The 13,177-nt window shown below is 39.3% G+C and overlaps 1 protein-coding gene across 1 annotated transcript in view; it reads right to left on the reverse strand.

Moving 5' to 3' along the window:
- Window positions 1–2,260: 2,260 nt before the first annotated feature.
- CD9 (CD9 molecule) overlaps window positions 2,261–13,177 on the reverse strand; it is a 51,870-nt gene continuing 40,953 nt past the window's right edge. The window contains exons 3-8 of the mRNA XM_001364626.5: window positions 11,498–11,595; window positions 10,587–10,661; window positions 6,844–6,942; window positions 6,601–6,690; window positions 5,307–5,390; window positions 2,261–2,706 (exon numbers count right to left, since the gene is read on the reverse strand). Coding sequence (XP_001364663.1) covers window positions 2,641–2,706; window positions 5,307–5,390; window positions 6,601–6,690; window positions 6,844–6,942; window positions 10,587–10,661; window positions 11,498–11,595 — 512 coding nt within the window. The 3' untranslated portion in view covers window positions 2,261–2,640. The remainder of the gene's footprint in view (window positions 2,707–5,306; window positions 5,391–6,600; window positions 6,691–6,843; window positions 6,943–10,586; window positions 10,662–11,497; window positions 11,596–13,177) is intronic.

Here is a 13,177-nt window from a genome sequence, read left to right on the forward strand (position 1 = left end):
GCTCAGGGCAAAGGCTTCAATAAAATGAGCCGTCCATAGATTATATAACAGTTTACAAAAGGAAATTTATTTAGCCATATCATGGAAGGGGTACTCAGTCAAGATACAATACTGATTCAGATAGACCCAGCTCCCTTTGTCTCTATATTGGCCAGTGGGGCAAGGCGTGTTGACTCATCACAGAGGAGTATTTGCCAAGTCACTAACTCCTCATGGATTGGTCTTTATGTCCTTAAGCATCCAGAAAGTCATGCTAAAGGGTTGGCCCTTAGGTTTTGGACCTAATCAAGTGTCTAGGGTAGTTTTCTTTCCTTTCAGGGAAAAACTAACTTAGCCTACATTATGTATTAGGAAATCCTGGCGGATATTGCTATGACTGTATCCATGCTGGATGCTCTGTCTGGAATGCTATCTTTCTCAACTGTTAAGCCTAAATCAAATGCACCTACCTTCTTCAATTCCCTCAGTTCATGACTTTTCTTCCTTGCATCTCCTTTAGCACGTTGAAGCCATTCACTTGAGAGCTCCTTCTTTCATCCTTCTTATCACACACTGCTTAAATATCTTCCCCTATTATTTCCTCCATAACTCTTGTCTCTGAAGAGGTGGACTTTTTCCTTCTCAGGGCCAATTCCTTTATATCAGAGCTATGCTGTCAGAACTAGATTAGAATGCTATTGGGAAATTTTAATAAAACAAGTAAAATTACAACACAGATAATGTCAATTTTTTTTTGTGTTTTTTTTTTGTGGTTTTCTAAGTCAATACAGGGTTAGGGATTTGTTTCTCTTTTGATCCTGAACTCTATTTTATGTGAATCCTCAATCACATCTTATGTAGAAGGTTGCTTCCACTATCATCCATCATGTATTCCTACCTTCTAGTGCCTTCCTCTATCCTTACATAATGGGGACTGGCAAATGTGCAAAGTGCCTCTGATGGTGAATTCCCATGTGGAGAGAGCTAGGGAGAGATAGTGACTTCCCATGTGGGGAAAGTGAGCTGTATCTAAGGAGTTAATAGAAATGTCATGGAAAGACATGAAAATGTGTAGGTGCCTTGTAGCTGCTTCCAATGTGCTAATCACATGGTTTGAAGACTTTCTATAGTCAGAAGAAAGAGTATCTTCAAAAAGGCATTAATGTTGTTTTTTTTTTTGGTTGTACAGCCTTGGTGATTCTCTGACTCCACTGATGGTGCCCAAAAAGAGATAATGCTATATAGGAAGATGCCCTGGGTCATCTCTTCTAGGAGGCACTGGGAATATTAGCCTGGGTTCTTTGGCACTCTTTTCTGTTCTTTTCTAGGTAAAAGGTCTGGAGACCTGGGTAACTCAATGTTTTTTGTAGTCAGCTTAGAATTAATACCTCGATGAGTAAGGAATCTGGATGTGATGGCACCTTTGGATCTGAACATGGTGGGAACAATGTTATGTGGAAACTGTGCTAAGAGTATATTCACTCTTTTCAGAGTCTGAGATGAAGTTATTTCCTTTCCCTGAGCCTTAATTCACTCATTTGTAAAACTAAGGTGCTGGTTCCCTAAGATAAAAGTGTGTCCCTTAAGATTAGGGTGTGTACCTGGGGGACTTTTGTTCTTTTGATATCTTCAAAGCAACTATCTCTTTATAAAAGCTAATTGATATTAAGTGGTTAAATCTCTAGGTAACAGAGACTTGATAGTTTTATTTATGGAATTAAGGGACTATTATGTGGAAGGATTAAATTTTTTTCCCTTTTGGTGGAGTGAACAGAACTGGGAGCAATGAGCAAAATTTGCAGAAGTACATGTAGGCTTGATGAAAGGAAAGCCTTCCTAAACAATAAGAGTAACCCAAAAGGAGAATGGACCTTCAGGGCAAACAGTGGCTTCCCCTCTGAGGGAGTTTTTTACATAAAGGCTGCACAACCATATGTGGAACATGGGGCAAAGAAGATTCTTGTTCAGGTACTGGTTGAACTAGACCATCATGGTCCCTTCCAACTCAGATTCTGGGATTGTATTATGAATCAGGACTCAGAGAAGGCCCAGAGAGGTAGGACTAATCAGATATGTGGATTATTTGACTCTATAGAAAACTCAAGAACATTCCATATCTGAGTGGGGGAAGAGTGAGGAAAAGGAAGAAATCCAGGGTAGAACTACAAAAAGCATCAATAAAGCATTTTAAAAAAGTGGATTGTAGGTAATTTAATCCAATAACACAATTTCCTTTTCAATGGTCAAGGGAGAAGAGGCCATTTAAAAAACCCAGTCAAACTTATTGTCATAATCTTTATTATGTATGAAATTGTCTTCAACATAAGTTACATCCTGATTAAATCTGAGATAAGATTTTTAATCTATTTAAAGAACCATATATGGTCCTTTATTATGTACAATATCTTTGACTAGAGTCTAGCAAATATAGTACCTTTCATTGCAGGATTTCTTTGACCACAAAAGCAAAAACCAAAAAACCCTCAACTACAAATATCAATATCAAATAAGGCATTAAAAAGATAACAAATATAGAACAACTTTGTCCATTTAAAAATGCAGAATGAATACTAAAGTTAGTGGCAAACAAAATAAAACAAGACACAAACAAAACAATTCTAGAGGGCAGACTTTCCTGCTCAGGGGATGAAAGCAAAGACTCTAGACCATTTCTCGGTTCCTCCGGATAGCACAGCACAGAATCATACTGAAAATCATGCCAAAGATCTGGAATGAAAAGAAGCCAGAAATCAGATGGTTCTATTTGAAGAAGACCAGAATGTCCTGCTTTTGGCAGAGAGGTGATGACAAGGGGTAGAGAACAAGGAAGACATTTTCAGACATGGTTAATGAATTATTTGTGGTACCTAATTGTTTTTAATTTAAGAGAATTCTATTTGGGAGGTGATGAGGAATCAAAAGGAAAGGATGGTATTTTTCAAAATGAAGGATATCAACTATTTAATAAGAAAAAAGAAAGTTGAAGGGAAGAAGAAAAGGAAGGTAAAGCAATTATCTCTAAGATAGAACAATTACAAGGAGAACATTTTCTTTTTTTTTTTAAGACCCAAACTTCTATTGTAGAATTATTACTATCAGTTGTAAGGCAGACAATTGGCAAGGGCTAGGAAATTAGGAGTAAGTAACTTGCCTAGTGTCACACAGCTAAGAAGGATAAGAGGCCACATTTGAACCCAGATTATCCCATCTCCAGGTCTGGCTCTCTTCTCATTGAGACACGTTAGAGCCCCTCAAAGACATTTTCCTTCTTTCTTTTAAAACAAATATTTATTTATTTAGAATAGTTACTTTAGAATTTTCCCTATGGTTACAAGATTCATGTTCTTTGCCTCTCTTCTTCCCTTCCCCGCTCCTGGAGCTGACAAACAATTCCACTGGGTTATACATGTGTCATTGTTCAAAATCTATTTCCATACTATTCATATTTGTAATAGAATGTTTTTCTAAAGCCAAAACCCCAGTCAGATACACATCAAAACATGTAATCAATCAATCATATATTTTCTTCTGTGTTTCTACTCCCACAGTCCTTTCACTGGATGTGGATAGTGTTCTTTCTCATAAGACCCTCAGAATTGTCTTGGATCATTGCATTATTACTAGTAGAAAAGTCTGTTACATTTGATTGTGCCATAATTTATCAGTCTCTGTGTATAATGTTCTCCTGGTTCTGCTCCTTTCATTCTGCATCAATTCCTGGAGGTCTTTCCAGTTTTTAGAAATCCAAGGATGACATTTTCTATGAGAAGCTAAGACTTTACTAAAGTTAGGCATCACAGAATTTCCTAAATATTGCTAAAACTTCTAGGAACCCGAAATCTATTGTCTCTGAACGCTATAGAACCTTCATCTTTTGGAGATCTCCAGTGTACGAAAGTCATAGTCAGAGCAGGAAGGATCAATATGAGCCCTCATTTCTTAGAATAGAATAGCATACAGTTGAGTAGAAAGAATGTTAGCAGTCAAAGGGCCTGGGCTTGAATTCTGGCACTGCTATGTAAGCCCTGTGCGAGATTTATTCAAAGCCAAAGAAGGAACAAATAGCTAAGGAAGGACTAGAATAAGCATCTTAAGATGTCTTTCCTTTTGGGTGGTGGCAGGGATGGGTCTGGAGGAAGTGAGACTATTAATTGGTCTCTGCTTTGGGATTCAAGTGGGAGATTTGTCACAACCAGAGCTCTTTGACTTGACTATAGGGAAACCTATTTGCTTAAGAAGGGTCAAGCTCTTTTACTGCCTTATCAATTTTTTGGGGTTGAGAACTCTACTGGCTATGCCCAATTCCATTATAGATAAAAGAATGTGCAATATCAGGGTCCTACATGGCTTAGTCATATCAGTGCAGCTTTTCTTTGGCCATTGCCTAGGGAGTTTGGAATTTGTCACAAGCTGTGTTGACTCACTGTAAAGTGAATTATTTGCTAGTTCAGCATTCTTTTCTTCTTTTCTCATTGGCTACCTTCTGGAGTTTTATTAAAGTACACACTATACTTGGTAATATATATATATATTTTTAAACCCTTACCTTCCATCTTGGAGTCAATACTGTGTATTGGCTCCAAGGCAGAAGAGTGGTAAGAGCTAGGCAATGGGGGTCAAGTGACTTGCCCAGGGTCACACAGCTGGGAAGTGTCTGAGGCCAGATTTGAACCCAGGACCTCCCATCTCTAGGCCTGGCTCTCAATCCACTGAGCTACCCAGCTGCCCCCTATACTTGGCAATATCTGAATCCCTTCTAGAAGCTCTCATGCTGCTTGTAGCGGATGCTGGACCACGGAATTAAGAGGTAAAAGTCAGTTAAGTAAATTTGGCTCATCGTGATCAGCCGATTTGTTAAAAAGTTGGAAAGGGAAGAGTTTGCAACAATGGCAAAATGGATTTTAGGACTGTATATATGTAAGCAAAGGGCCTGAATAATCCCTAATCTGACATCTGCCCTTGGAAAACTGAGCAGTCCATATTTGAGGAGTTGGGGTGGAGAATCACTGCCAAAATAACTGGTGGTGTGACTCATGCATGGCGTGGGCCTACAGGATTCCCCTCTGCCTTGCATAATCTGGACGTGGGGCTCTTTCAGCTATTCCTCTCTGATCCCCTTTCCCAGGTGGGACTTGTCTACTCACCACTTAACAAATGCCTATTGCTTATTCATATCCTGGTTTAATGACTCTATTTAGCTGTATTTCTTTTTCCCTGCCAATGCCCATCCTGGAGATGACTGAGGTCTGATTTCCATAACTTCCTTTCTAACCTTGCCTAGCATTACACCAGAAGCAAGCAACCCTTTATCCTTTGCCCTTACTCACCATCACAACAGCAATCCCTATGCCGACGGCTCCAATGATGTGGAATTTATTGTTGAAGATTTCCTCGATAGCTTGTGGGCAAGGCTTTAAGGGAGAGAACACAAGTTTGCATCACATGCTTTGACTCAACTTTACCCATTAGATTCTAGACATCTTCTTGTAAACAGCACACTCTGGGATAGATTGATAAGAAGGTCAACAAATGGGGAAAAGGCAGAGAATAAGCATTCAAGAGCAGAAATCCTAGCTAGAGGCCAAGAAAGAAAATGCAGGGGAAAAAATGTCACAAAAAACTGGCTGGGAGATGTAGAGAGGAATACATTTTTTAAAAGTCTTTACCTTCTATTTTAGAATCAATACTAAGTATCTGTACCAAGGCAGAAAAGCAATAAGGACTAGGCAATTGGAGTTAAAGTGATTTGCCCAAACACAGCTTGCAAGTGTCTGGGCAACTTTTGAACCCAGGATCTCCCTTCCATAGGTTTGGTTCTCAATTCACTGAGCCACCTAGCTGCACCCAAAGGAACATGGTTTTACTTTGCTACCTTAGGGTTTGGTTCAGGTTAGGTATTTTCAAAATTACATTAATATTTCATATTTACAAAGCATTTTTATACTTTTATATCATATGCAATTCTTGACTCTTGGAATGTTAGTTGTATATTTTTCTATTTTGCATATGAAAAAACTGAGTCTTAGAGATGTCAACTTTATTTGTTCAATAACACAAAGATTAAGCATTGAAACAAGGAGTTTAACATTCAGGGTTCTTTTAACTATGCCACATTAAAAATGCCACATTGACTGTGAGTCAGAGGAGAGAGTTCAAAGGTATGAAAGTTATACCCCATGTATGAGGTACTGTGGGTATCACAGTGATTGCCAGGAACATTTGGGGTCTCTCCCCAGCCTCCTCCTATTTTGCACTGTGGACAAAATAGAGACAGAAGGGTATCATAGAGGAGAGAACAGGGAAGACAAAGATACCAGCTACCATGTTTACACTTTTACCTTTTGTCTTAGAATAAATAGTAAGTATTGATTCCTAGGTAGATGAATGTAAGGGCTAGGCAATGGGGGTTAAGTGACTTGCCCAAGTTCACACAGCTAGGAAGTGTCTGAGGCAAGATTTGAACCCAGGACTTCCTGTCTTCAGGTCTGGCTCTCAATCCACTGAGCCACCTAGGTACCCCAAGAGGTATTTACTTAGAAGATATTTAGAGATTAAATGGTAGTTTACTCATATAGCTGGGGGTAGAGGAAGAGGGAGGAGAGAAGAAATTATTGTTTTTACCTTCACAGTAAATGATGAGATAACATCCTTGTTGGGACAGATATCCAAGATGAACTGTTCTGGAGCCCCAGTTAAACCACAACAATCTAGCTGTAATGAGATAAGTGCAGTGCATGTAAAAAAAAGGGTAGAAAAGCAAAGTTTGGGTCAACTATTATTGGAGTTGGTATGCCATGGACCTGCACACCTGTTCATATCCCAGCCCCTCTGAAGAAGTTAGAGCCACTAAACATGGAGACTTACCGCCTGGTGGATGGCTTTGAGGGTGTCCTTGTAGGGACTTTCTTTGTCCTTCATCTTCCTGTAAGTTTCCTTATAAAATGCCTGGACCTCACGAATCACCTATAGATGGACGCAAAGAAGAACAATGACTCTTATTTCACAATTTTTTTTTACCCATTCCTTGTAGCAACTGTTGAAAATCATGTCTATTTAAGTAGTCACCTTTCCCTCTTTCAGTAGATGATCTCATTACTTATTTTTGGAGAAAACAGAGGTCATGTGAATGAAGTGAGCCCTCATGTTCCTTAGTCTCCTCCTTCTCTTCTCCCCCATCTTCAGTCTTCTCCCCTTAACTGACTCCCTTTTGTCTCCAAATTTGTCCACTATATTTGAAAAATTCAAAACTTAGCAAAAAACCCCAAACCTTTTCACCTTTTTCTTTCTGTTTACTGCCCATCATCTCAACAGTAGAGGTTGCTAAGGTAGGCAGCTATCTGAGAAGACACTAATGTCACATTTTTATGGAAATGCACACATTTGGATGCTCTTAGAGCTTGCTTTCCATGGCATGCTGGAATACGTTTTGTAACGTAAAAGTCAAGTCCCATATTTGCTAGTGAAGTCTCAAAGAGTGAAGTTCACTGTAAAGTCCTCAAAGGTTAGAATGATGGACCAAGCCTAAGAGAGAGTACCTCTATCTAAAAGTCTGCTTATGTGACTGATCTGACTTTTGGAACCAGAATATAGCCCAGATATAGAGTGGAATCAGAGAAACTTGTAACTACACCAAGGAACTCAACTGGAGGTTGACTGGTCAACTGGAATCTCCTTGAAGGCTTTCATTGGTCTTAAAGACCTTAGAATTTACAAAATCTTTCACTTCACTACTTCTACCTACTGGTCCTGATAGCATGTCTAACCCTTCTTTCACAGAACCATCCTTCATATCCTTGGAGACAGCCACTGTGATCTGTCTGGTTTTCCTTTTTCAGGATAAGCCTCTCCTTTTTTGAGGCTCATTATATCCAGATATATCGACCTATCAAGAGCTGGTGGCTATTCTCTGGTCATAGCCTCGATCCCATTACTCACAGATATTCTACTTTCAAACTTCCTAACTCTGGAATTCCTGATTATAACTTTTTTACTTTTCATTTCTACTTGTATATCACCACTCTTCAACGTGTTCTATTTTCACTGCAATTTTCAGTCATTCCCCATCCATTTCCCACCTTTTCCAAGCCATCATGCTTCCTACGGCCTTATTTTCCTGCCTTCAAAATCTTGACCTTATATTATAGTTAACCAGTTCAACTTTTCACTGTCTTTGACCCTGGAATCCCTTCTTCCCTTGATCCTCCCAGGCAATATGTTTTTATTGTCTTAGTACTGTGCACTCCATTCTAGACTTGTGCCATCTGCCTTTTTGGTTCCTATTCATAAAGGAGAAATCATACAATTATATTGTTGCATAATCTCAACTGGGCCCTCACTGCTGCCTCTCAATCCATTTATCCTGCCAATCTATTGTACTTCCCACTGGATCTGTTCCAAACCTTCCTTTTTAAGCTACATATACCATCACCTCCTTCCCTGCCTCTCTTGACCCACATCTGTCTGGGGGGGGGGGGGAAGGGAAGCCACTCATCAACAATTCTCTTCCCCCTAATTCTACATTTCAAGTAACCTCACCTCTTCCCCCATTTCCCCCCCTCCTATCTCAGAGGAACACACAGTTCTTCTTAACAAACACCAATCCTTCTACTCATATCTTTGATTCGGAACCTTCCCTTCCCCCTAAGAACTCCCCTCTTCAATCATCCCTTTTCTCTCCCTAATTTTAAACTTATCTATTCCTTCTTTCCTTGCTATGAAGATTCTCAAAGTCACATATCTCCTACTCTTAAAAAACTTTCACATTATCCAATCCATCCCCTCAAGCTGTCATTCAATACCTTTTTCCTCTGTTTTGTAGGCAGATTCTTAGGAAAAGATATTCACACTCAGGGCCTTCCTTTCTCTACTCTAACTCACTTCTCAACTAATGATATGGCTTTAATATCTACTACTTAACTGAACTGCTTTCTTCAAGGTCATCAGTGACCCTTTTATTGTCAAATCTGCTGATTTTTCCTCAATTCCCATCCTCTTTTCACCTCTGCAGTATTTGACACTGGTAACTACTTCCTTTTAATCATTTCTCTTCCCAGGGTTTTCAAAACACTAAAGGATTCTTCTCAATCTCCTTTTTTTTTAACCCCTCACCTTCTGTCTTAAAATTGATACTAAATAAATGTTTCAAGGCAGAAGAGTGGAAAGGGGTACACAATTGGGGTCAAGTTACTTGCCCAGGGTCACATATGTAGGCAGTATCTGAGGCCAAATTTGAACCCATGGCCTCCCTCTAGGCTTGGCTCTTTATCCACTGACTAGCCCACATTTCTCCATCTCATCCACAAGAATGGCAGGAGAGCCTGGTAAATGATTTGCTAAAATCTAGGCAAATTCTAGCTGTAGCATTCCTTTGATCTAAAGTCTAGTAACCTTGTCTAAAAGGGAATATTTAGTTATACTGGTCTCACTTGTTCCTGAGGAAGCCATGCTTTCTCTTTATTGCTTTTTGGGGTTTCTACTGATTTTCTTCTTACATGGCAGCTGTTCTCTGGTGTCTGGGATCTATCTATCTCGATACACAGGGTATGAATATAGCTATTAATTAAACTTATTTAAACTAATAAACCTTAAAGCTGATTCAAGACCTATCTATCACAGACACACGGATCTATCAAGGACCTCCCCATGCATGTATCTATATAAGCATTTCTCCATATGTAAATAGATATAAATGCTTACTATAGCATTAAGCTTCATGGCTTAATTTCCAAACTGAAAAGGAAGGGTGAGATAAAAAACCCTTTCCAGCTTTCTGGCTTTGAGCATTCAGTCATCCTTTTATCACTGTGTGACATTGTCTCACATTACACCTTTACAATGCAGTCAAACTCAACGACTCCCCATTTCTTAGCTCATGACATTCCCTTGCTTGACATTTCCTACTATATCTCTGCCTCCAGAAAGTTTAGCTTGAAAGTTCCCTTCTTCCACGAAACCTTGGATGCCCTTAGTAGAGTGAGGCTTCTCTTACCTCTGAACTATTAGCTTACTTTTTGCCCTTCTTGTAACACTCAAGCATGCTGGGCTTTGTATTCTAGTTATTGTATTTATTTTATATTCTCTTCTAGAGGAGGAACCGTGTTTCCAACAGCTTTACAACCTCTATGATACTTATTACACCATTTGGCTTTGCATTGGCTCTATATAATATATATGGACTCAATAAAGATACTAAACATCTCCTCTTTGCTTTTCTTAGAAGGCCATGTCTTCTTGAGCACTCTTTTTTTTTTGGTGGGGGTCTGGGGGAGGATATTTAGGAGGAAAGGATAGTTTACAATGTATATCTAAGTGTTGGGAGAGCCAAAGGGGATGAGGACTAAGAAAAGGTCATTGGATCTGATGATTAGCCTGTTGACAATTAGACATTTTAGTTTCCATCAAAGACTTCAACATTTTCAACTGAAGGAACAGGGATGAATTACTGCTGGTCCCTAACATGAATATACATGAGTATGTGTGTGTATATTACTTCATGAAAAAATAAGATTTTGCTAAAAACCAGCAAAGAGGTCAGCTAAAACCAGTCTCATTCCTCTAACCCAGAGTATTCTAAGAAATGGAAAAGAGTCCTTTCAGGTGAAGCCTACCTCTTCTTTGTGGGAATAACCCCAGATGGCAGCAGCTATTTCGATGGCAAAAATCACCAAGAGGAAGGCAAAGAACTGAAAAAAACAAAATGGGCAGGAGTTAGGAACAAAACAACCCCTATATTCTCATACCCCCATAAAAGTAGTTAGATCATTCAGGATGTGTTCTGTACAATTTTCGGCATATCCTTGATAGATAAGATTTTTCCTTGTGTCCTTAAACAAAGGAGAATGGAAATCCTAGGAAATGGGCTTCTGGAGACACTAGACACATGCCAAAGAGGGAAGGGAAAGTATTATTGTAGCAGTAGGATTAAAAGTTCGGGGGTGGGGGGAAGCCAAAGATTTAGAAGAGAGAAAATAGGAAGTCCTTCCAAAGGGAAAGGTAGACCAAAACAATCCCTAAGTTGATAAATTTATAAAAGCATAGATTTGTGGTTAAACAGTATGGTCACATTTTACTCACAAAGACCCTTGGGAAAATGGAGAAAAGGTGATAGATGCTGGAAAGAGTTAAGGGAATGATAGTTATTTTCAGTTGAAAAAGAGCAAAGATACCTGTGGATTCAGGGAAAAAAAGCAAACGTGGTCTTCAGAAAAAGGAAAAGCAAAGTTCTGGCACTTAGTTGCCTAGGGGTGGCCATGAGATAGAATCCAGGAGGAAAGAAGAGAAAACCAGTCACTACCAAAGAGAACTAGGATATAACTAGGCTGATAACCCACCATTAAATCCACCCCCATTCTCTTGCTAATAGATAGGGAAGGCTCCCTAAGGAAGGGAGATATTGGGATGGTTTGTGTCTTTGGAGGATCCTCTTCCAAGACAAAGAGGCATTCTGCACCATCTTTGTATGGATGGGATTAAGAGCATCTGAGGAGAGTGATGGGACAACTTCAAAAGGGACACTCACCAAGCCCAACATGCATTGGGACTCCTGCACGGCCCCACAGCAGCCCAGGAAACCCACCAGCATCATAAGGGCACCAGCCCCAATCAAGATATAAACACCTAGAGGAGAGGGCAGAAGGGAGAGAAGAAAAAACACACGAGTTTTACAATCAATTCTTATAGTAGTTCTACAAATAATTAAAAAAAAAAGCATCTCCTGGTTTAGTTGATTTTGTACACTAGGCCCAAGAAAAAGGAATATCCAAGTAGAAAGAACATCGGATTGAGAGGCAGAGGAAAGACATAGCCATGCTGGATCACCCTGGCCAAATCAGTGGACTTTTTCTGTTGCATGTGAAACACAGTGCTAGCAACCATTTTTCTGGTTGGGATGACATAGTTAATGGAGAATACATGTCTATGAATTTGCCAAGGTAAATATTTGACAATTCAGGGAAGTGGTTAGTGAAACTGAATTTCATAGAAGATGCCCTTTCAGAGTATTATGACCTAATTGGATTTAAGTTGTAGAAGTCTCACACAACAATGAGATGTCAGCTTCTTAAGACTGGAGAATTCTAGAAAATAAGGATTGTATTTTGCATGTTCTTTATAAAGAGCCAAGCTTGTACAGGATTGTGGTTAGGTGGGTGCTTATGAATGCAGCTAGTGGTTTCAGGGCTGGACATGGAGTCAAACAGACACTGGCTATGTTAACTTGGATGAGTCACTTAACCTTTGTTGGCCTCCTCTGTAAAACAGGGATAACAATAGCACCTACTTCAGAGTTGTGAAGATCAAATGAGACTATCTGTAAAATTGAGACAATATCATAAAGCGCTTTAAGTGTCTTATTTTATTTCATTTTTTTGGGTAAAGATATATTTTGTTTTTACCAATTACATGTGATAACAATTTTCCATATAAGTTTTCTGAAGTTCTGTGATCCAAATTGTCTCCCTCCTTCCCTTCCCTCCCCTTTCCTAGAGCTGGGAAGCAATTTGATCTGAGTTATACATGTATTATCAAAGCACCTTAAAGCATTATGACTATTATTAATGCTTTTTTGCTGATGAATTTTTAAAATGCTGAAGGATATGAAAGACTTTGCAAATGAAAATACCCATTTCCTTGGTAGAATACTGTCCCCTTTAGAGAGGCTAGGGCACAGAGGTGGCAACAAATGTGCTGCTGCTCAAATTAAAAAAAAAAATGGATTAGAACATTATCTCATTGAACATCAAGACTGCGATATCATTTGGGATGATCAAATATATGAATGTAAATATATATATATATTCTCACCCTTACCTTCTGTCTTAAATTTGATACTAAATATCAGTTCTAAGGCAGGAGAGCAATAAGATCTAGGTGATTGGAGTTAAGTGACTTGTCCAGGATCACATAGCTAGGAAGTATCTGAGTCCACATTTGAAGCCAGGCCCTCCTATGCCCAGGTCTAGTGCTCTACCTAGCTGCCCTGATCAATATATTCTAATAGTACAATCTCATATTTATGGAGAATTCCAAGACTTTCCTTGCAGCCTGGTGAAGCATTGGTCCCACTTTACAGATTCCCCTACCCCCCCCCCCTCAGAAAAGTAGAATGATTTGCTCTGGTTCCATGGTTGGTTTGCCAAATGAGAGAATTGGACTAGATGATCTCTTCAGCCCCCTTCTACTTTGAAATTGTCTTTATTAT

Source organism: Monodelphis domestica, chromosome 5, assembly GCF_027887165.1.
Source record: "Monodelphis domestica isolate mMonDom1 chromosome 5, mMonDom1.pri, whole genome shotgun sequence".
Lineage (NCBI taxonomy): Eukaryota > Metazoa > Chordata > Mammalia > Didelphimorphia > Didelphidae > Monodelphis > Monodelphis domestica.